The sequence below is a fragment of the Aulonocara sp. 'chitande type north' Nkhata Bay genome, linkage group LG3 (assembly GCF_057382095.1).
Source record: "Aulonocara sp. 'chitande type north' Nkhata Bay isolate Kocher_YH1m ecotype deep benthic linkage group LG3, A_spYH_male_GT1.1, whole genome shotgun sequence".
NCBI classification, from domain to species: domain Eukaryota; kingdom Metazoa; phylum Chordata; class Actinopteri; order Cichliformes; family Cichlidae; genus Aulonocara; species Aulonocara sp. 'chitande type north' Nkhata Bay.
The window spans coordinates 56,218,511-56,242,581 of NC_141346.1; the positions used below are offsets into that span (position 1 = coordinate 56,218,511).

At 44.2% G+C, this 24,071-nt stretch overlaps 1 protein-coding gene and 3 pseudogenes across 3 annotated transcripts; 1 reads left to right on the forward strand and 3 right to left on the reverse strand.

Annotated features, from left to right (window-relative positions):
• Window positions 1-1,366: 1,366 nt before the first annotated feature.
• LOC147336240 (5S ribosomal RNA) lies at window positions 1,367-1,485 on the reverse strand (annotated as a pseudogene).
• Window positions 1,486-2,852: 1,367 nt separating this feature from the next.
• LOC147336241 (5S ribosomal RNA) lies at window positions 2,853-2,971 on the reverse strand (annotated as a pseudogene).
• Window positions 2,972-4,576: 1,605 nt separating this feature from the next.
• Window positions 4,577-4,685, reverse strand: LOC147336242 (5S ribosomal RNA; annotated as a pseudogene).
• A 13,171-nt stretch (window positions 4,686-17,856) lies between these two features.
• LOC147336243 (PC-esterase domain-containing protein 1A-like) lies at window positions 17,857-21,857 on the forward strand. 3 transcript variants are annotated; one of them, XM_086287665.1, is made up of 7 exons: window positions 17,857-18,279; window positions 18,554-18,635; window positions 19,451-19,530; window positions 19,760-19,992; window positions 20,204-20,354; window positions 21,141-21,234; window positions 21,345-21,857. In XM_086287665.1, the coding sequence occupies exons 1-7, from the start codon at window positions 18,277-18,279 to the stop codon at window positions 21,479-21,481; spliced, it is 780 nt and encodes a 259-aa protein (XP_086143791.1). In that variant the 5' UTR covers window positions 17,857-18,276; the 3' UTR covers window positions 21,482-21,857. The 3 variants fall into 3 exon arrangements, with proteins under 3 accessions (XP_086143791.1, XP_086143790.1, XP_086143792.1); XM_086287664.1 differs by having other exon boundaries at window positions 17,860-18,279; window positions 20,946-21,234; XM_086287666.1 differs by having other exon boundaries at window positions 17,861-18,279; window positions 21,141-21,440.
• The last annotated feature ends 2,214 nt before the right edge of the window (window positions 21,858-24,071 follow it).

The window sequence follows — 24,071 nt, forward strand, 5'->3', positions numbered from 1 at the left end:
ACGGGATTTAAATGTGTATATATATATATATATATATATATATATATATATATATATATATAAAACAACCGTGGGCTATAGTAAATAAAGCTAATGCTAATGATAAAGGAATGTAACAATTAAAGTTAAAGTTACCAAATACTCATCACTGATATTTATCGTGAACTCAACTAAATTTTATTTTCTAAACCTTAACTGAAACTGAAAATAAACATGATATAAAATATTATACAACCAGCAATGGTTTAGCAATATATTTCTGCATGACTTTATCTGTCTCACATATCAGTTGTAGCCCTTTGATTTACAACATTGTTTTGGTTAATTTCCCCCCCCCAATTTATGGATTCAAGTGATTAGGTGGCAAGTACGTGAAGTTACTAAGACAATCCTATAACCCTACCTGCATGTTTGCATAATACCCTAACCCAAAGGCTCAGTTTAGCATTTATCCAACAGCACAGGGCCTGGATTGTTGAAGATGGCCTCAGGAACCAGCACAGGGCCTGGTGTGTTGTACATGGCCACAGCTAACAGCACAGGGCCTGGTGTGGTGAAGATGGCCTCGGCCAGAAGCACAGGGCCTGGTGTGATGTGAGTGGCCTGAGCAAGAGCCACAGGCCCTGGTGTGGTGTAAGTGGCCTGAGCAAGAGCCACAGGCCCTGGTGTGGTGTAAGTGGCCTCAGCCAGAGCAACAGGCCCTGGTGTGGTGTAAGTGGCCTCAATAGCAACTAAGGCCCTGGTGTGGTGTAAGTGGCCTCAATAGCAACTAAGGCCCTGGTGTGGTGTAAGTGGCCTCATCCAGCAGTCACAGGCCCTGGTGTGGTGTAGGTGGCCTCAGCCAGCAGCCACAGGCCCTGGTGTGGTGTAGGTGGCCTCAGCCGGCAACTCAGGCCCTGTTGTGGTGTAAGTGGCCTCAGCCAGAGGCACAGACCCTAGTGTGGTGTAAGTGGCCTGAGCAAGAGCCAAAGACCCTGGTGTGGTGTAAGTGGCCTCAATAGCAACTAAGGCCCTGGTGTGGTGTAAGTGGCCTCAGCCAGCAGCCACAGGCCCTGGTGTGGTGTAAGTGTCCTCAGCCAGCAGCCACAGGCCCTGGTGTGGTGTAAGTGGCCTCAGCCAGTGCCACAGACCCTGGTGTGGTCTAAGTGGCCTCAGCCGGCAACTCAGGCCCGTGTGTGTTGTACATTACCTTAGCCAGAATCACAGGCCCTGGTGTGGTGTAGGTGGCATCAGCTAGCAGCACAAGACATTGGAAAAGAGCCAAAAGCAATGTCGTTAATGTGCCCTCATTAATGGGGAGCTGCTTTGGGTCTTTTAATACACCCCTTCTCTGGATCAAAAGCAGTTCAATGACATGAAAATCAAAGGCTTACAGCACCAGGTATTCCCAGGCAGTCTCCCATCCAAGTACTAACGAAGCCCAGCCCTGCTTAGCTTCCGAGATCAGACTAGGTCAGGCGTGCTCAGGGTGGTATGGCCGTAAGCTGCTGGCCCAAGCACAACGTCTCAATTTATGGATTCAAGTGATTTGGTGGCAAGTACCTGAAGTTCCGAAGACAATCCTATAACCCTACGTGCATGTTTGCATAATACCCTAACCCAAAGGCTCAGTTTAGCATTTATCCAACAGCACAGGCCCTGGATTGTTGAAGATGGCCTCAGGAACCAGCACAGGGCCTGGTATGTTGTACATGGCCACAGCTAGCAGCACAGGGCCTGGTTTGGTGAAGATGGCCTCGGCCAGAAGCACAGGGCCTGGTGTGATGTGAGTGGCCTGAGCAAGAGCCACAGGCCCTGGTGTGGTGTAGGTGGCCTCAGCCAGCAGCCACAGGCCCTGGTGTGGTGTAAGTGGCCTCAGCCAGCAGCCACAGGCCCTGGTGTGGTGTAAGTGGCCTCAGCCGGCAACTCAGGCCCTGTTGTGGTGTAAGTGCCCTCAGCCAGTGCCACAGGCCCTGGTGTGGTGTAGGTGGCCTGAGCAAGAGCCCCAGGCCCTGGTGTGGTGTAAGTGGCATCAATAGCAACTAAGGCCCTGGTGCGGTGTAGGTGGCCTCAGCCAGCAGCCACAGGCCCTGGTGTGGTGTAAGTGGCCTCAGCCAGCAGCCACAGGCCCTGGTGTGGTCTAAGTGGCCTCAGCCGGCAACTCAGGCCCTGTTGTGGTGTAAGTGGCCTCAGCCAGAGCCACAGACCCTGGTGTGGTGTAAGTGGCCTCAGCCAGAGCCACAGGCCCTGGTGTGGTGTAGATGGCCTCAATAGCAACTAAGGCCCTGGTGTGGTGTAGATGGCCTAAGCCAGAGCCACAGGCCCTGGTGTGGTGTAGGTGGCCTCAGCCAGAGCCACAGGCCCTGGTGTGGTGTAGATGGCCTCAATAGCAACTAAGGCCCTGGTGTGGTGTAGATGGCCTAAGCCAGAGCCACAGGCCCTGGTGTGGTGTAGGTGGCCTCAGCCAGCAGCCACAGGCCCTGGTGTGGTGTAAGTGGCCTCAGCCAGCAGCCACAGGCCCTGGTGTGGTGTAGGTGGCCTCAGCCGGCAACTCAGGCCCTGTTGTGGTGTAAGTGGCCTGAGCAAGAGCCACAGGCCCTGGTGTGGTGTAAGTGGCCTCAGCCAGTGCCACAGACCCTGGTGTGGTCTAAGTGGCCTCAGCCGGCAACTCAGGCCCTGTTGTGGTGTTAGTGGCCTCAGCCACCAGCCACAGGCCCTGGTGTGGTGTAGGTGGCCTCAGCCAGCAGCACAAGACATTGGTAAAGAGCGAAAAGCAATGTCGTTACTGTGCCCTCATTAATGGGCAGCTGCTTTGGGTTTTTTAATACCCCCCTTCTCTGGTTCAAAAGCACTTCAATGACATGAAAATAAAAGGCTTACAGCACCAGGTAGTCCCAGGGAGTCTCCCATCCAAGTACTAACGAAGCCCAGCCCTGCTTAGCTTCCGAGATCAGACGAGGTCGGGCGTGCTCAGGGTGGTATGGCCGTAAGCTGCTGGCCCCAGCACAATGTCTCAATTTATGGACTCAAGTGATTAGGTGGCAAGTACCTGAAGTTACGAACGCAATCCTATAGCCCTACCTGTATGCCTGCCTAAGACCCTAACCCAAAGACTCAGTTTAGCATTTATCCAGCAGCACAGGCCATGGATTTTTGAAGATGGCCTCAGGAACCAGCACAGGGCCTGGTGTGATGTAAGTGGCCTCAGCCAGAGCCACGGGCCCTGGTGTGGTGTACGTGGCCTCAGCAAGAGCCACAGGCCCTGGTGTGGTGTAGGTGGCCCCAGCCGGCAACTCAGGCCCGGGTGTGGTGTAGATTGCCTTAGCCAGAGTCAAAGGCCCTGGTGTGGTATAAGTGGCCTGAGCAAGATCCACAGGCCCTGGTGTGGTGTAAGTGGCCTCAATAGCAACTAAGGCACTGGTGTGGTGTAAGGGGCCTCAGCCAGCAGCCACAGGCCCTGGTGTGGTGTAAGTGGCCTCAGCCAGTGCCACAGGCCCTGGTGTGGTGTAGGTGGCCTCAGCCAGCAGCCACAGGCCCTGGTGTGGTGTAAGTGGCCTCAGCCACCAGCCACAGGCCCTGGTGTGGTGTAAGTGGCCTCAGCCAGTGCCACAGGCCCTGGTGTGGTGTAGGTGGCCTGAGCAAGAGCCACAGGCCCTGGTGTGGTGTAAGTGGCCTCAGCCAGAGCCACAGGCCCTGGTGTGGTGTAGATGGCCTAAGCCAGAGCCACAGGCCCTGGTGTGGTGTAGGTGGCCTCAGCCAGCAGCCACAGACCCTGGTGTGGTGTAAGTGGCCTCAGCCAGCAGCCACAGGCCCTGGTGTGGTGTAGGTGGCCTCAGCCGGCAACTCAGGCCCTGTTGTGGTGTAAGTGGCCTGAGCCAGAGGCACAGACCCTGGTGTGGTGTAAGTGGCCTGAGCAAGAGCCACAGGCCCTGGTGTGGTGTAAGTGGCCTCAGCCAGCAGCCACAAGCCCTGGTGTGGTGTAAGTGGCCTCAGCCAGCACCCACAGGCCCTGGTGTGGTGTAGGTGGCCTCAGCCAGCACACACAGGCCCTGGTGTGGTGTAGTTGGCCTGAGCAAGAGCCACAGGCCCTGGTGTGGTGTAAGTGGCCTCAGCCAGTGCCACAGACCCTGGTGTGGTCTAAGTGGCCTCAGCCGGCAACTCAGGCCCTGTTGTGGTGTAAGTGGCCTCAGCCAGTGCCAGAGGCCCTGGTGTGGTGTAAGTGGCCTGAATAGCAACTAAGAACCTGGTGTGGTGTAAGTGGCCTCAGCAAGCAGCCACAGGCCCTGGTGTGGTGTAGGTGGCCTCAGCCAGCAGCCACAGGCCCTGGTGTGGTGTACGTGGCCTCAGCCAAATCCACAGGCCCTGGTGTGGTGTAAGTGGCCCCAGCCGGCAACTCAGGCCCTGGTGTGGCGTGGATTGCGTTAGCCAGAGTCACAGCCCCTGGTGTGGTGTAGGTGGCCTCAGCCAGCAGCACAAGACATTGGTAAAAAGCGAAACGCAATGTCGTTATTGTGCCCTCATTAATGGGCAGCTGCTTTGGGTCTTTTAATACACCCCTTATCTGGTTCAAAAGCAGTTCAATGACATGAAAATAAAAGGCTTACAGCACCAGGTATTCCCAGGAAGTCTCCCATCCAAGTACTAACCAAGCCCAGCCCTGCTTAGCTTCCGAGGTCAGGCGTGCTCAGGGTGGCATGGCTCTAAGCTGCTGACCCCAGCACAATGTCTCAATTTATGGATTCAAGTGATTAAGTGGCAAGTACCTGAAGTTACGAACACAATCCTATAACCCTACCTGCATGCTTGCATAATACCCTAACCCAAAGACTCAGTTTAGCATTTATCCAGCAGCACAGGGCCTGGATTGTTGAAGATTGCTTCAGGAACCAGCACAGGGCCTGATATGTTGTACATGGCCTCAGCTAGCAGCACAGGGCCTGGTTTGGTGAAGATGGCCTCGGCCAGAAGCACAGGCCCTGGTGTGGTGTAAGTGGCCTCACCCAGAGCCACAGCCCCTGGTGTGGTGTAAGTGGCCTCATTAGCAACTAAGGCCCTGGTGTGGTGTAGATGGCCTCAGCCAGAGCCACAGGCCTTGGTGTGGTGTAGGTGGCCACAGCAGGCAACTCAGGCCCTGGTGTCGTGTAGATGGCCTTAGCCAGAGTCACAGACCCTGGTGACCTGAGCAAGAGCCACAGGCCCTGGTGTGGTGTACATGGCCTCACCAGCAACTAAGGCCCTGGTGTGGTCTAGATGGCCTCGGCCAGAGCCACAGGCCCTGCTGTGGTGTAGGTGGCCCCAGCCGGCAACTAAGGCCCGGGTGTGGTGTAGATTGCCTTAGCCAGAGTCACAGGCCCTGGTGTGGTGTAAGTGGCCTGAGCAAGAGCCACAGGCCCTGGTGTGGTGTAATTGGCCTGAGCAAGAGCCAAAGGCCGTGGTCTGGTGTAAGTGGCCTCAGCCAGAGCCACAGGCCGTGGTCTGGTGTAAGTGGCCTCAATAGCAACTAAGGCCCTGGTGTCGTGTAGATGGCCTCAGCCAGAGCCACACGCCTTGGTGTGGTGTAGGTGGCCACAGCAGGCAACTCAGGCCCTGGTGTGGTGTAGATGGCCTTAGCCAGAGTCACAGACCCTGGTGACCTGAGCAAGAGCCACAGGCCCTGGTGTGGTGTAAGTGGCCTCACCAGCAACTAAGGCCTTGGTGTGGTCTAGATGGCCTCGGCCAGAGCCACAGGCCCTGCTGTGGTGTAGGTGGCCCCAGCCGGCAACTAAGGCCCGGGTGTGGTGTAGATGGCCTCAGCCAGAGCCACAGGCCTTGGTGTGGTGTAGGTGGCCACAGCAGGCAACTCAGGCCCTGGTGTCGTGTAGATGGCCTTAGCCAGAGTCACAGACCCTGGTGATCTGAGCAAGAGCCACAGGCCCTGGTGTGGTGTAAGTGGCCTCACCAGCAACTAAGGCCCTGGTGTGGTCTAGATGGCCTCGGCCAGAGCCACAGGCCCTGCTGTGGTGTAGGTGGCCCCAGCCGGCAACTAAGGCCCGGGTGTGGTGTAGATTGCCTTAGCCAGAGTCACAGGCCCTGGTGTGGTGTAAGTGGCCTGAGCAAGAGCCACAGGCCCTGGTGTGGTGTAATTGGCCTGAGCAAGAGCCAAAGGCCGAGGTCTGGTGTAAGTGGCCTCAGCCAGAGCCACAGGCCGTGGTCTGGTGTAAGTGGCCTCAATAGCAACTAAGGCCCTGGTGTCGTGTAGATGGCCTCAGCCAGAGCCACAGGCCCTGCTGTGGTGTAAGTGGCCTCAATAGCAACTCAGGCCCTGGTGTGGTGTAGATTGCCTTAGCTAGAGTCACAGACCCTGGTGGCCTGAGCAAGAGCCACAGGCCCTGGTGTGGTGTAGGTGGCCTCAGCCAGAGCCACAGGCCCTGGTGTGGTGTAGTTGACCCCAGCCGGCAACTCAGGCCCTGGTGTGGTGTAGATTGCCTTAGCCAGAGTCTGTTTTTGCTGTTTTTAACTAGTGAGAAATCAATTTTGAAGAATTTTTGAAACTTACTTTATTTTCTCATTTTTCCATTTAGCTCCTTCAAATGCACAAAACCTCATATCATCAGGACAAAATGAAACCAGCATCACTCTGCAGTGGAATAAAGTCAACAACAATGTCAGCTTTGTTCTCCAGTTTAATGGTACAGAGACAAGCATCAGTGCACCAGCTGGAAATGGACCAGTGAATCAAACACTCTCATCTCTCACTGCTGGAACTCAATACACATTCACTCTCTACTCTGTGTTTGAGAACGTCAGAAGCAGTGGAGTCAGCATTACTGCAGTCACTGGTAAGTTAATCAATTGATTTAAACTGCAATACAATGTTTTCACAAACTACTGATAATAATTCAACAGTATAATTTTTTACTGTTTTTAACTAGTGAGAAATCAATTTTGAAGAATTTTTGAAACTTACTTTATTTTCTCATTTTTCCATTTAGCTCCTTCAAATGCACAAAACCTCATATCATCAGGACAAAATGAAACCAGCATCACTCTGCAGTGGAATAAAGTCAACAACAATGTCAGCTTTGTTCTCCAGTTTAATGGTACAGAGACAAGCATCAGTGCACCAGCTGGAAATGGACCATTGAATCAAACACTCTCATCTCTCACTGCTGGAACTCAATACACATTCACTCTCTACTCTGTGTTTGAGAACGTCAGAAGCAGTGGAGTCAGCATTACTGCAGTCACTGGTAAGATAATCAATTGATTTAAACTGCAATACAATGTTTTCACAAACTACTGATAATAATTCAACAGTATAGTTTTTTGCTGTTTTTAACTAGTGAGAAATCAATTTTGAAGAAATTTTGAAACTTACTTTATTTTCTCATTTTTCCATTTAGCTCCTTCAAATGCACAAAACCTCATATCATCAGGACAAAGCATTGCTTTGTGATCCAACGTTACCTACCTGATGATGACAGCAGTGATGAAGCCAGCATGGGAAGTGATGATTATGATGAAGCAGATCTAATGGAAATTGACAACTATGAAAAAGATGCCCTTTTGTGCGAAAGTGAGTCTGAAAGTGAACAAGCTATTAATATGCAATCCTGTGATGAACAACCAGAGGAAATCAATCCAGAGGAACCAGAAAGTGATTTGAACAATGGAGGTTTTGCTCTAGAAAGTTGTCTGCAGCCTGTTGACATTTCAGAAGAGATTCTCTGTTTCACTGATAACACATATTGTGTGGCTCCTGCAGAAAGAAACAATCCTGTTAGCTTCTTCAGAACTCCTCATTTGGAAGCCATGGCATTTCCTGTGCAGTTTCCTACTGGTCAGAATACACTGGATGAAAAGAGACTTCTTAAACTCACACCGAGTGCTTACTTCAAGTCAAGGCTTTTCAACATTGATGCAAGATTTGCTAAAGACACAAATTACCTGTTTTTCTCACAGTTTGTCACTGAAATACATTTGGCTAATTCCAGCATGACAATACAGCTAAGGAAAGGTAAAACTATGACGAAAGATGGACGCAAAATCACATCAGGAATGTTACAAAGTAAGACAGAAGTAGAGAAGCTGGTAAGAAATAAAGATGCAATCAGATTTATGCAGCCACTCAGAGGAACTCCAGCTTACTGGCAGAAAACTACCAAAGATGCAACTGATGACTTTCATAAGATGAAAGTCATCAGTTGTCAAAGTGCCCAAGCTTCTCAGAGAAGTCACTAGACCACAAACGGACATTTGTGAAGGAAAATAAACTGTGCTACGGGTGCTTAAAGGTGGGCCACAATGCCAGAGACTGTCGTCATCGCCACAAATGTGACACTTGCAAAGGACGACACCCCACCTGTTTGCACAATGAGAGTCACATGGCAAATGAAAGGCCTCAGAGCTCTACAAACGTCGCTTCAACCACAGAAAATGACACCATGGCAGCCACAGCTCTGAATGTTACTAAGGTGGGTCAATCAGGTAGTACCTCCATGATTGTTCCTGTGTGGGTTTCCACTACTCAGAGTCCATCTAAAGAGCAGCTTGTGTACGCTTTATTAGACACACAAAGTGACAACACATTTGTCAGTGAGGAGGTAACTAACCAGTTACAAGCAGCATCCCATCCAGTTAAGCTAAAACTAACCACGATGCTGGGAGTTCACATGACAGTCAAAAGCCAGAGAGTAGCAGGGTTACGTGTGAGAGGTTATAATTCAGATGTTCACATCGACCTTCCACCCTCCTACACAAAGGACTACATCCCATTTAACTATGACAACATACCCACAAATGAAACTGCAAGGCAATGGCCCCATCTGTCAGAGATCGCTGATCAGATACCCCCTCTCCTGAGTTGTGATGTTGGACTACTCATTGGATTTAACTGTCCCAGAACTCTAGCTCCAAAACAGGTTCTACTCGGAAAAGACAATGAGCCATTTGCCATACAGACAGACCTAGGGTGGAGCATTGTTGGTGGCTCATCAGAGTCAAATGAAACTGAAACAAGTCTGTGCCATAGGGTCATGGTAAAGGAAATGCCTGCTGTAACACCAATGGACATGATCAATGTTCTTGAATCAGATTTCAAGGACACAAAGGCATGTGACAAAACGGTCTCACAAGAGGATGTCGTTTTTCTGGAAAAACTTAAGGAAGGGATAAAGAAAAATGAACAAGGATACTGTGAGATGCCTCTTCCATTCAAGCAAAGGCCAAACTTACCAGACAACAAAAGGCTTGCAGAGATCAGACTGGAACACTTAAGGAGAAGGTTGAACAAGGATGAGAACTACAAAAATGATTATGTTGCATACATGAATGACATAATTGAAAGAGGAGACGTGGAAGAAGTACACAACGAAGGAACACAAGGTGAACAATGGTACATCCCCATCATGGGATTTACCACCCCAAAAAGCCCACAAAACTGCGTGTCGTATTTGACTGTTCAGCCAAACACAATGGAACAAGTCTCAATGATCATCTCCTCCAAGGGCCAGACTTAATAAACAATCTGACTGGCATTCTCTTGAGATTCCGGCAACATCCTATTGCCTTAATGTGCGATATAGAAAAGATGTTCCACCAGTTCCACGTCAGTGAGAGGGACCGGGACTATCTACGTTTCCTCTGGTGGAAAAACGGTGATACAAGCACACAACCTCAAACATACAGAATGAAGGTACACCTTTTTGGTGCGTCATCATCTCCAGGCTGTGCAAATTATGGACTGAAGTACTTAGCCAAAGAGCACTGCCACTCGCACCCAGCAGGTTCACAGTTCATTGAGAAAGACTTTTATGTCGACGATGGAGTTACGAGCACAAACACAGTGAAAGAAGCAATGCAGTTGGCACAAGAAGCCAGAGAAATCTGCCGCAAAGGTAACCTGCGTCTCCACAAGTTTGTTTCTAACAATCACACTGTTTTGCAAAGTATACCTGCATCAGAGTGTGCTGTAAATATTAACATAAGAGACTTGACATTCAAAGACATGCCACAAGAAAGAGCACTAGGCATCCAGTGGAGCATTGAAAAGGACTGTTTCAAATTTGACAACACACTGAAAGTCCAGCCAGCCACACGCAGAGGTATTCTATCCACTGTCGCGTCAATCTACGACCCACTTGGATTTTTAGCGCCATATGTGCTGAATGGAAAGAAAATCTTGCAAGAAATGTGTCAGCATGGTGTCGGGTGGGACGACCCCATACCTAATGCACTCAAGCCAAGGTGGGTGAGTTGGCAAAGTGACTTTGTAAATCTAGACAAGCTAAACATACCTCGCTGTTACCTGCCTGCTAACTTTGGTGAAACTAAAGAAATAGAGTTGCACCACTTTTCAGATGCAAGCTCAAGTGGTTATGGACAATGTAGCTATCTGAGGGCAAAGAACGCTAAAGGTGAAGTTCACTGCTCTCTGGTAATAGCAAAGGCTCGAGTTTCTCCAACTAAACTGACCACAATCCCCAGACTTGAACTAACAGCAGCTGTAGTTTCAGTCTCAGTCAGCAACATGTTACGGGAAGAACTGTGTTATGGTGCAAAGGAGTACTTCTGGACTGATTCAAAGGTGGTGCTGGGCTACATAAACAATGATGCACGTCGTTTCCACACCTTTGTAGCTAACAGGGTTCAGAGGATCAGGGAAAGTACAAGCCCTCAGCAGTGGTTTTACGTGCCATCAGAACTGAATCCAGCTGACGGTGCTTCGAGAGGTGTAACTGTCAATGAGTTAAATAAGTCTATCTGGTTCACTGGCCCCTCCTTTTTGTGGAAAAATGAACTGCCCACAGCACAACCTGTTGAGCTGGATCTGACCATAGGAGATCCAGAAGTCAGAAAAGTACAGACAATGTTAACTAAAGTCACAGACACTGTAAGTCTTGCTGAATGTCTAAGTAAGTTCTCCTCCTGGTCCAAAGCAATTAAAGCTGTAGCACGTCTCATAAGAAGGGCTAGACACATCAAGTCAAATGCATCAGCTACAGTGAGTGAGCAGAAAAATGCTGAACTTGTGATCATTCGACGTGTACAAAGTCAAGCGTATGAACAGGAAATAAAACAGCTGAAGAAAGGAGAACAGCTCCCACATCATAACAAACTGTTTAAACTGGACATTTTCATGGATACAGATGGTCTCCTCAAGGTGGGAGGGAGACTCCAGCATGCAACGAGTGACACCTTCAAACACCCGATCGTGATCCCAAAAGAACATTGTACAGCCAAACTCATAATATCTCACTGTCATGACAAAGTAAAACACCAAGGAAAGGGATTCACCATAAATGAAATCAGATCCAGTGGCTACTGGATTCCTGGAATGAGTAAAACAGTTGCCTCATTCATCCGACAATGTGTGATCTGCCGCAGACTCCGCAAAGCTCCAGAGGGTCAGAGGATGAGTGACCTACCTCCACATCGCTTAGAGCCCTCTCCTCCCTTCACACACTGTGGCATGGACTGTTTTGGTCCATTTGTGACAACTGAGGGAAGAAAACAACACAAACGGTATGGACTCCTACTTACTTGCTTTTGTTCTCGTGCCATTCACATTGAGTTCTTAGAGGACTTGTCTACTGATGCATTTATTAATGCATTAAGATGTTTCATTTCAATCAGAGGTGCAGTTCGACACATCCAATGTGACCAGGGAACGAACTTTGTTGGTGCTCAGAATGAGTTTAAAGCAGCTTTAAATGAGCTAGACACTCAGAGACTAAATACATACTTGACTGAAAAACAATGTGACTTTGTGATGAACGCACCCCATGCTAGTCATGCAGGGGGAGTGTGGGAACGTCAGATAAAGACTGTCAGAAGTGTGCTGAATACCACTCTGTCACTGGCTCACGACAGACTCAATGATGCTTCATTACGGACGTTATTCTACGAAGCCATGGCTATAGTCAATAGCAGACCCTTGACTATAGATAACTTGAATAGCCCCAACAGCCTGGAACCGCTCACGCCCAATCATCTGCTGCACATGAAATCCAATGCACCGTTGCCCCCACCTGGTGCCTTTTCAAATGAGGACCTGTACAGCAAGAAGAGGTGGCGCCGCGTGCAGTTCCTTGCAGAGCAGTTCTGGAGCCGCTGGAGACGAGAATACATTCACAACATCATTTCAAGGCAAAAGTGGCACTCACCAAAGAGGAATCTAAAAGTAGGTGATGTTGTGTTGGAAATGGATGAACTGGCACCCAGAGGGGAATGGAGACTTGCAAGAGTTGTAGAGACTGTCAGTGGAAAAGATGGACTTGTGCGAAGGGTAAAGATCTCACTTGGAGAAAAGAGACTCAATAATAAAGGTCAACGCTCTACTAAACTATCAGTTGTTGAGCGTCCAGTACAAAAACTTGTATTGTTGTTAGAAAGTTCCTAAGGTAACTCCTACATGGGTTATTTTGTTTGGGAAAATTATTCATTTTGGTTCTTATGTAAACCAATTATTCGTAATTTTGGTGGGAGTGTAAATAACCCTGAATGCCTTTCTTTGCACCTTATTTTGGCACTCATTCCTGTTTTCTACTACCAACTTCCTGTCCGTGTGTAGAAGCTTTTATTTTGATGGGACGATTTCCTGTAAAACAGTTTTTGGCGCAGTTTTCAGCAGCAGTCGCGGGAGTTTAGAAAAGTGATGGCTTAACGGAGCCTATGGTGATTTCTTTTGTCATTAGCAGCCCCCTTGATAGAGGCACAAGGTATGGTTATGATGTAAATAAGGAGACGTTTAGATGTTTTTGTGACAGTCGCTACATTTGTTAAATGTTACGTTGAAACGAACTTCATGTTATAAGGTTTACGATTGTAAGAGTGTGGATTATTTTGCTTACACGCTGTTTCTGTGTATACATCCCCAGCTCTTACGGTGAGATTGATGGTTTACTGCCATTAAACCTTCAAAACGTCATCAGTAAAGTGTCATCCTTCATTCGGGGGGGTTCGCTACACACACTATTGAGATCCTGTTTCTCTTTAAACTTTATTCTTATAGTTGCTCCGCGTTTTTCGGCACTTAACTACTCCCTCAGTTTTCAGCCGATTTTCTCCGTTCAAACTCTAAACTGTTCTGCTCTTTCTGCTAATTCCAGCTATATCTTTTGGTGTTTATTGCTATTATACTATTTAAAATATTACACTTTTTTCCTTTAATTTGTCCCATTGAAATGAATGGGAAACTTCCACAATTCTGCTAAAACTTTCTTGTCTTTGAAACTTAACTACTGCCTCATACTTTGACCTAGAAACTCCATTCAAACTTTAAAATGTTCTCAAATGATTGGGCTATTCCTGTGTGATTCAGCTTTTTCATATCTGTTACCGTTTTCATGTAATGACTCTTTAAGTTTTCAGTTGCAACTTTGTGATTTTTCAGAAAATACATGCGTTGCTATGGTTGCTATGCAATTAACTCCCAGTGCACACTCGTCCGTTCTGAATTTTCTCTTCATGTCTGAACAACTCCTTGCTACTCACTCAATTTCCACTCAACTTCCACAAATTATACATCAAAACGTAGGTATTTTTGCTGGCTTTAAGTAGAGCTGGGCGATATAAGATTTTTTCATATCACGATATGTTTTTTTCATTTCAGGCGATAACGATATCTATCATGATATAAGCCAAATAACTATATTTGTAAGATTTAAATGTGCCGTTGCTCACAAGTAAAATGTGAAATAATCAGCAGCTTGTTTTTATTTAAATATTTATTTCCCATAATAAGTTCAACAGGGTAGATGTACTTAAGGAACATGAGACTTTTTCAGATAAATAAAGGCAAATATTGCAAACTACACAAAAGGCAGCTGCTAAAGCGTTTAAGTTTCAAAATAGAACAAACGAAACAGACTAAATTGTCAATTCCACTTAGAAACAAAATATTAATTCTAAAAATAAATCTTAGTTTGTTTTACAGAAGAACAGACAAAACTGACTAACTTTTGTCAATATCAAATAAACTGAGAACTAAAAGGAAATTCTCAATCTCTCCTTGTTGTATAGCTTAGCTTTTCAAACAGTTTTAACAGTTACTTTAGTCTGACAAAAGCCGAATGACGAATTAGCGCTTCCAGTCAGAGACTGAGGCTACGTCCACACGTACACGGGTATTTTTGAAAACGGAGATTTTCCGTTTACGTTTTAAAAAATAATCCCGTCCACACATAAAGGGAGAAATGAAGGAAAACGCTGCTATGAACATGCCAAAGCAGCAGGTGGCGCTAGATTCCTAACCGTGCAGAAATGTTGGCCAATCAGAAGTCTAGAAGCCTCAGTGGGAAAAAGTAAACAAAGCTGGGGCATAGAAGCAGAACCGAGTCGTATGTGTGGAGGGACAGTAACTGTGTGTAAGCATTTAAACACTGCAGAGAGTAGAATTAACAGTATTGTAGAAATTCATTTCACTGAAACAATAACGTGGCGCACAGTGTGACGTCAAAAAATGCGCACATCTTTGACGCTGCGTTTTCTCTGTTTTTCTAATCCACACGTAAATGCAAAAACGGAGTCTTCAAAAATCTTCGTTTTCAGTGACCAAAAACGCCGTTTACGTGTGGACGAAAGGTGCAAACGCATAGAAAAATCTGCGTTTTCAAAAATACCCGGGTACGTGTGGACGTAGCGCATGCACCAGTTTATTGTATTTCCAGACTTGCTTTCGGCACAACTTACAGTGCACGCTACTCTGTTTTTGTCAGACTTGAAATAGCCGAAATACCTTCACACTACGGAACTTCTATGGCTCTTCCGTTCGACAATCTCTGAGGTGTTGGAACCATCATCTGTTTTCTCTTCAGTAACCTTCGGTCACGCTCGGTTGATTTTTCTAGTCGGCACACTCATTTCCTCCATTACCCGGGCGGTACGGTGGCTGGCTGCTTCCCAAACAAATACACATGTGCGGCTTGGCACTTGTGCTGTACGTAACAAGTCACGTGACGCTGCGGCTGTGATTGGTTCAGCTCTGCGCTACGTAATTTGGATTGGCTGTTCTTTTTTTTTTTTTTTCTTTTTTTTTTTGAGAGGACAAGAGCGGCGAGGTCTATCGCGATAGTTTAATTTTTCTATCGAGAAAAAGTTATATCGCGATACATATCGTTATCGTTCTATCGCCCAGCTCTAGCTTTAAGACAGTGTCACTATAATTATTGTGAGAGTTACGGTTTTTTCACAATTTGCCTCGAAGTGACACATGGTCTAAAAACTCCCCATTCAAAGTCTATGGGGAGGTTGTAAAACTCAGAGCTGAAATACTGAAACTGAAGGCATTTTCAAATCGTCATATCTCCTTAACGAAGCAAAGTTAAGACATGAGGCTTGTCCCCGTATGTCTTCAGACACTCCTGACGCTCACAATTCAAGAATTATTTTCTCACCTATTACCGTTCTGAGATGAGTTAGACTTGTTTGAGGGGTGGAAATCTGTCCTCCTCTCATTTTTCAAATTCCGAAAATGAAGCCGTTTCTTCTCTCGTCATATCTCCGCGACGGAGATACAAAGAGCTATGTAAATCGCAGTCAAAGTACACCAAAGTCTGCTGATTCACCCAGTGCAAGAATTATGCTTCTATCCCACCTAGTTTTTGAGTTACACGACTTTTTCTAACTCCAAAAAACGGCGTTTTTCACCGCGATCAAATTCTGACTGCTGATCACCCTGTTTTTTAAGGCGCCCCGCCCCCTTTTCAGGTGGCGCGATTAATAATGACACGGCTCTTCAGACCAAAGGTCCTGGGTTCGATTCCACCTTGGTCAACATGTTTTTTTTTTTAACTACAAATTTATACACTATCACAGACCGGTAATTCGTATTGATAATTTATTACAATTCTGAAAAGTTTTATGATTTTACCAGCTTTTCTAATATGGACCTCAGATTCTTGTTAACAGTCTATGGCAGAAATACATACAACTTTTTCAGCTTTTTTCAGCAGATTTTCTCTTCATGTCCAAACAACTTCTTGCTACTCGCTCAATTTCCACTCAACTTCCACAAATTATACATCAAAACGTAGGTATTTTTGCTGGCTTTCAGGAAATGTCACTATCATTGTTGTGGGAGTTACAGATTTTTTGCAAATCTCCTCAGAGCAACAATAAGTCTCAAAACTCTCCATTGAAAGTCAATGGAGAGTTTATTCAAAATCACCGCTGGATTTCTCTAATGAGAGGCATTTTCAAATTGTCATATCTCCTTAACGAAGCGAAATTAAGACATGAGGCTTGTCCCGATATATCTTCAGACACTCCTGATGCTCACAATTCAAGAATTATTTTCTCACCTATTACCGTTCTGAGATGAGTTAGACTTGTTTGAGGGTAGGAAATTTGTCCCTCGCTCAGATTTCTTCAGATTTCAAACTCTGGAAATGAGGGACTTTTTTCTCTCATCATATCTTTTTGATGGATTTCCACAGAGCCCTGAAAATTTCCATGACTGTTCACCAAAGCCTGCTGTTTCTTACGGTGAAAGAACGATTTTGATGCTCCATATAGATTTAGAGTTACCAAAGGTTGTTTGAGGGCAAGTCAAGGCAGTTTTTGCTTCGCCTCTACTCAGTTACAGTGTATTACAAGTCATATATCTTTAATAATTTATATTTTATCTCTGAATTATGAAGACCTGAAGATTTCCCCCATCTCTTCTGAACAAAACGATGTCTGAATGAACGTTCTAGTCTCTACGGTTAGGAAATTATGGCCATTTGTTCGAGGGGAATCCTGAATGTCAGAAATACACTGAAGAAAACACACCTCTCTCTGTGTCTGTGTGTGTAAGGGCTGACTACAGCAGGTGCAGCTAATTTAACTGACCTACATATACCAAGCCCAGACTCTCAACAGCTCCTGTTCCCTTTACTGTCTGTGTATGTGTGTCTGTGTATCAATATTTCTCCTATGTTTAAGTATTACTCCTCAATCATAGTATTTCTGCTAAAGCAAAGTACTTCTACTACATCTTAGTACTTCTGCTAAATCATAGTATTTCTGCTAAATCATAGTATTTTTGCAAAAATCATGGTATTTGTGCAAAATCATGGTTTTGGGGCAGAAATAGTACCTTTTAGCAGGAATTTCTACCAAAAGATAGTACTGCTGCTAAATCAGAGTATTTCTGCTAAACCAGAGTATTCCTGCCAAATCATAGTATTTGTACTGAAACATAGTACTTCTGCCCAATCATAGTATTTGTACTAAATGATAGTACTTGTGCCAAATCATAGTATTTGTGCCAAAGCATCGTATTTGTATGGAGTCATTGTATTTCTTCTAAATCATAGTATTTCAAGCAAATCTCAGTAGTTGTTGTTAAAACGCAGTATTTCGTCACTTGGATGAGTGACGAAACGTTTCTCCAACTGAAAATGTCCAGATGAACAGAATCAACCTTTTGGGATTTACTTACCTGGATGATTAAGCACGCATCAAGACGTTATTTTATTAAAAATTTTAAAATGTTAGCAGCACAAACAAGCATTTTTGCAGCACAAACCAGCACAAACGTTTGACATCAATTTTGTTTGATTCCATTAATATGGGGGGGCTGGTTGACCTCTAGAAATTTTTGTTAATATCTTTAAAATAATAGCGGCACAAACAAAAATTTCTGCAGCACAAACCAGCACAAATGTAGCACAAACGTTTGATACCACTTTTGTTGGATTTGAAGAAGGTGGGGGGGGGGGCAACTTCACTCACATAAAACCTTGGGCCAGCTAGTGTTATCACAGTAAAGGCATTGTTTTTGAAGTAGGAAATGGCTTAACAGGCACAAGAAGAGGCGTGGTTGTAATTCCACATGTGCACGTATATTTAAAAAAAAACAAAAAAAAAAAAACAATTCATATTGTTAATTTTTAAAAATCTTTTTTTTAAAAGCATCTAATATCTCTCTAATATTAAATTAATTTTTTTAAAAATTTATTAAGTAATTTCTTTTTTATTTTAAAATTAGTGTCGACCCATTAAGGTAGTGCACAGTCGTTAAAAGCACCATTTAATTGGCGACACCTGCAGTTTGGGGGTGTGCTTGAAACTCCGGAGTGAAATATTTGTAATATTTTTTTTTTTAAATTCACACCAACTTTAAACTTTTAAAACACTAAGTGGTTGAGGAGGCTGTCGCAACTTCGGGTCTTGAAACTAAAAACTTAGTGGCGCAAGAGCCACTTCAGAGGAAATTTGGCTAACGCTAGATAAACGCTAGCTAAGCTGGTTGAAAAATAACACTGAATACCAACACATATAGCATTTACAAGGGGCTGGAATTAGTGGTACAGTTTGCATCTAAACTCAAAAATGGTAAGTGTTTATTACATAAGTGATTTTAAGCCAACAGAAAAATAGCCAGCTATTTTATTTATTTTTTAACCACTGTTGGTCATTAGTAAGCTAATGTTATTGCGAGAAGCTTGGAAGTATGGTAGAGAAACTCTGATGTCCGGTCAATATCTCATCTGGAAAAACTACCTCACCTTTGAGTTTACACATTTAGGCATTTTTAGTGGAAAGTATTTATGACCGCAATTTGAGCCCATAGAAAGACGCAACAGTGTTTGACTTTGTAATTTAACAGCGGGAGATCATGAAGAGTGTGAGCCACCTGCAGGCCAGCCAGCTGCTCCATAACAAGTTCATCGTGGTGTTGGGAGACTCCAGTGAGTAGCTGGCTGACAAAATTAATGAATCGGTATTTACATTATCTTGTGCATTTATACTTAAGGTGTTCTTGTTTGCCCAACGTTGACTGTTTTGTGAATAAACTGTATGTACCGTTCACATCCACTTCATTAGGTTCAGTTTGGTTGTGCTGGAATTGATACCCGTTTACCTTCATAAATAACATAGGCTAGTTCTTCATGACATTTGTTCAAGTTCAAATAATGGCATCAGACACGCAGATTTGTGTGTGGCATCTTTATTATACAAGAGTGTGGTAACCATATCTGTTCACTGTGATCATAGGGATGAACATGGTCAGTAACTACACTCAGGTATGTTGCAGTGTATTTGCAAATATGTGTAATTTAATGGGGCAGCACTAAAATTACCCCAGATGAGTGTTTTGCCACAACCAGGTTAAATTGTTCACCCAATCCAGGATGGATCCATGTTTTCATGTTGTTAACCCTATGAAAACTCAATGTTCTAAGCCCTAAATTCTGACCTTATTCAATGTATCCTCTGCCCCAGTGTCAACTGCTGTCATCAAGACATTTTTATCCAGAAGTCTTGTATATATTTTTCCCTTTCTAAACCATTCTCTGGCTCAAATAGATGGTAGTAATCAAGTTCAGTTTATCAGCAATTTCTAAAATGCTAAAACCAGCCCATTTTCTGCTAAGTGATGAATTAAATATTAAAGTGCACTTGGAAAGGTGTGCCCAATGAAAGGACTACTATCGAATCTGTATAATGTAATGTACTAATCTATGGGGACTACTTCTAATCTATCATTTTATTTCTTCCTCAGTTCAGCGGGCAGTGTACAAGGATCTTGTTCTGCTGGTACAAAAAGAGAAATATCTTTCCTTGAGACAACTGCGGAGCAAGGCAAGGGCTAAAATTTACCAGTTTTATACACTGATACAAAAAAGCGTGCAGGGTGTATAACCATGTGCATGCTACCAGTTAAAACCTCAGCTAACTTATGCAATATAAAGTTTGTAATCATGCCACTGGTGTCATTTAAATTGTAATGTAAAAAAATGGGTGTATTTGAATGACGTGCTTTATATCTGTTCACCTCCTCGTTTGTGTTGTCCTCACACTTCTTCTTTAGGGTGAGATGAGCTTCGAACAGGACTGCCTGGTGGAAGGGGGCTGTCTGGGTCAAATGCACAACGGCACAGAGTACAAGGAAGTTCAACAGTTTCAGTCCGCCCACCATCTGGTCCGTTTTTACTTAGTGACGCGTATCTATTCTCGCTACATGAAGAGCATCCTGGAGGACTTCCGCCATGGTTTGAAACCAGATGTGGTTTTTGTTAACTCCTGTGTTTGGGATATTTCAAGGTGAGTATATTGCGTAACTATTAATAAGGCTGTTGATTTGATTTCATTAAAGAGATAATGTGAGATGAGTCAGAAGTGAGAGTGATGGAGTTTTTTGTGTGCATCTATCAGTTCAGAAGAATCATAGCACAACGTTTTGTTTTCCCAATTGAATTCCTCCCACTGTAGTGATTTTTGTTCTTCCTGTTTATGTCTGCACTGGGTGTTCTAGATACAGTTGCAGCTGGGTTGATGACTACAAGGAGAACCTTCATAGGTTCTTCGACGAGCTGCGTGAGGCTCTGCCAGAGGAAACGCTGGTTGTGTGGAACCTCACCATGCCCTTAGGAGAGAGGATCAAAGGCGGTTTCCTGGTGCCTGAGGTCCGTTAGCAAGTCCCATTTATATTATGATTTAACACTAATCTGATCGTGTTAAACACATTGCATGTCAAAAGTCTCTTGTCATCTGGGGAAAGCTGATCTAAAAAATTTGCATAAGCCATGTGCCTGTAGTGGATAATGTGATGCCACTGTCCTCTCAGCCAAGTGCTTTTAGAGGCTGAGTAACAGCAGAAATCGAATAGCATTAACATCTGAAACCCCAAGGGTCATTTCTATTTGAAATGACATGCCCAAAATTAATAGTATATTGGATATGTCAGTATTTCTTTGTTTATTCAGAGTTGTAATTGCAATCTTGGTATCAAAATAAAGCTTTTGAGACTTCATCAGAGGTGTAACTATTACAGCAGATGCTACTGTGTCAAAGTGGGGATGCCTAAATTTCTTTTATAAATTTTAATAAATATATTATGGTGCGATCTGTAGTTTTTTTTGAGTTTTTTTTAAATACTTACTTTATAAATTAAGTATTTAAAAAATTATTAAATTATTAAATTATTTAAAAATTATTTAATTTTTTTTATTTTACCATCTTCTGTTTTGAGCCTTAAAGCCCCTTATTTGCCTCAGATTGAGCACAAGGCACCCCAGTTGCGCTACGATGTGATTGAAGCCAACTTCTACAGTGGAACTCTGGCCGATGTCTATGGGATGGATGTGTTGGACCTCCATTTCCAGTTCAGATTCTCACTGCACCATCGAATGAAGGACAGAGTCCACTGGAACGCAGTTGCTCATCGCAAGATAACTTCTCTTCTGTTACAGCACGCTGCAGAGGCCTGGGGTGTGATATTGCCCTGTCCTGTGATATTGCCCTGTCCTGTGACTGTCTATGGTGAAAGGAAGTCAGGAGTCGCACGTACATGCAGGAAAATATTTTGCACTTCTAGGATAAAATGTGGTTTGTTGGTGTCTAAGCTTTCTGCAGGGTTTGAACTTCACCTTTTTTCTCCCCTTTTTTGGGTGTAGATCACACGGAGGTTGCTGAGGAACAGCCAACCTATAACAGTGCCTATTCATCCTATTCATCCTGCTCCAGTTCCACCACCTTCTTCATCACGGTACTACCTGAACGGATAAATATATTTAGAAATACTTTAATTTGAATAATTGATTTTTCGGGGACCAATTTCGAAAGAAGATCAGATATCGTGTTTCCCAAAGTGCAAAGTTGACGCTTTCCGAGTGTGCCCGATCTCGCGTATTCCTAAATTTTAGTCATTGTAATTTTTTAAGGGGCAAGTTGAGGATTTCCACTTGTTTACACTCCAGTGTGTGCGGTGATACCCCTAATTCTGCTTTCAGGGTGTGTCTCCATGTAGTTCAGAAGCGAGAGTTGATACCAAATGCTTGTTGAAATCTAAAGTTTTCGTTTTACTTTTGCCTGAAGTTCGACAGGGAGCAGCTCTGTATGTTTCAATTCCGCTGTAGGGCGCTTTAGTTTGGAAACTGAAAGCATTTTTGTGCAGAGATGGAATGTAACAGCCTTTTCAAAATAAAAACACAAACAAGAGGAGCTCTTTGCTGTATTTACTGTATTTTTCAAAAGCAGGTTTTTATATACATTTTCTTGCTTTGGTCGTGGATGTTTTTTATGCCTAAAAGAAAAAGCAAATACTCCACTGATATGGGTTTAGAATTCAATTGCAGTTTTAGTCTGCAACAGAGATTTAGATTGATCTGAATACACTGTTTGTTTCTTGAAATCTGATCAACAGTTCATGAAAACTTGCCTAACCAGTCCTTCATTGACCTACAGCGTAAACCCAGTGTTAACCATTCCTCGCCGTCAGTCCCCTGACCGTGGTCGGGAGACACGAGGGGAGATGCTTCCTCCAGGGCCGAAGTTTGTCCTCCTTCGGGGTTAACTCCCTTCACTTTTGTGGAGTAGTGAGGCAGACAGAAATCAGCCGAGGCACCGGAGAGTACTGAAGAGATGAGGCTTTAATAACAGTACTGCACACTGCATAGCCTGTAGCCCGTTAGAACGCTGCTCCCGGTCGTCCTCTCTACCCATGACACACTCTCTCACTCTCTTTTCCCTCTTTCGCTCCCCGCGTTTCCTTCACGCGCATGATTGAGTGCTTGAACAAAGGCCATTCAGCCGCGGGCTTTACACTCTTGCCCGACACGGATATATGAAGAATGAAGGAGCTCTCCGGGGAAACGTAGTGCGCCTGTGGACTCAGCTTGACCACCTGTTGAAGGTAGTTTGATACCATGGCTAATTCTAGCATCACCGCATGTAGCCCCGCTGTTCTAAGAAAATATTACCCAGCTGAACTAGCTAGCAACGGTTTTTGTAAGTTAATGTGCTCTTCACGAATAAAGCTTCAAGCAGCTCAGACTATTAGAACCAGCTACACTTACACAATGTGAGATCAGTGCCTGCAACCTACAGCCTAACTCGTGCCTAAAATGCTGTCTGGAAACACATCCTTCCACATGTCACCACATTACTTTATGATACTTAGAGTTAAAAGAACGATGACAGGGCGAAATAACACAATAGCTGTCAATTCTCTCATTCCTTATATTATCTCCAGTCTTAGCAGAGGGCAGTGACACTATTATTCTAACCGGCAAAAGTTTATTCTATTCATCTTATGTACCTTTTTTGGATGAGTGACAAAATGTTTCTCCCACTAAAAAAAGATAAGACTTGATGAACAGAATCAACTTTTTAAGATTTCCTTACCTGGATGATTGAGCATACATCAATACACTTATTGATTTAAGTTCATAAGTGTGTGCAAACATTTCTTGCCTCTTGATTTAAATTTCTGAATGTAAAAAGTGAATGCATTTAAAGCAGGAACTGCACACCTAGCCATCAAAAGGTTGGTGAACTTAGGGTACTCATCCTACTGTAGGGTCCTGTTAAAAAAAAAATCACACAAGCATCACATCACCTCTGGTTATATTTTGTAAATTACAATCATACACTATACATTCCAGTCATCCACTAATCAGTAAACATCCATCACTACGTTCTCACTATTAAAAAGTACAATTATTTTCTAAATGGATTCATTATTGTCAGTCAGCTACACACAAACTATCTAAATCTTGCTGGGTTTGATGGCTTGAATTAATCAAAAAACAAAAATTGGAAGAAAAAAACTTCCATTTTTGCAAAATATACATTGAGAAAATTTCTGCTTTTGTCTGTGTCAACAAAATTAAAATAATTGTGAACGTACACTGACCATCAAAGAACAACATAAAAGCTTCTTCTGACATGAGAATTGTAGAACCGTGAAATCTACTCTGTCCTGATGAAGCTCTATAGACTAGCTCTACCATACACATGACTAAAGTGAAACTCTACTGACAAATTTAAAGAAAATTTCCAACTCTGACTCTGTCACTAGAAAAGTTCTAACCTCTTACACTTTTAATGCTAGGAATGATGATGGATTCTGAGTATTGGATGTGCATAACCTGTAGAACACTGATTTCTGGAAGTGTTCCTTCCAATGTCTATGAAAAGTTTATATCTAGATCTATCTACAAATTCAGGTTAAAGTTCTAACATTTAAAGAAGAAGCCAGATGTGAATAGGTCTGGAAACACTGCCATTTGCCCTGAGCCAAAGCTCATTTAAAACGATTGGAAAACTGTTCTGTGGTCATTACATTGCATTACATTACATTACTTTTGAAAAGAACCAACAATAAGGCACAAAGTCCGAGG

What these genes read in the sequence shown, in the direction of transcription:
- LOC147336243 (XM_086287664.1), top strand. An exon ending in TGAGACAACTGCGGAGCAAG is followed by an intron (nt 19,531 to 19,759) that starts GCAAGGGCTAAA and finishes CTTCTTCTTTAG; the next exon opens with GGTGAGATGAGCTTCGAACA. An exon ending in GCGGTTTCCTGGTGCCTGAG is followed by an intron (nt 20,355 to 20,945) that starts GTCCGTTAGCAA and finishes TATTTGCCTCAG; the next exon opens with ATTGAGCACAAGGCACCCCA.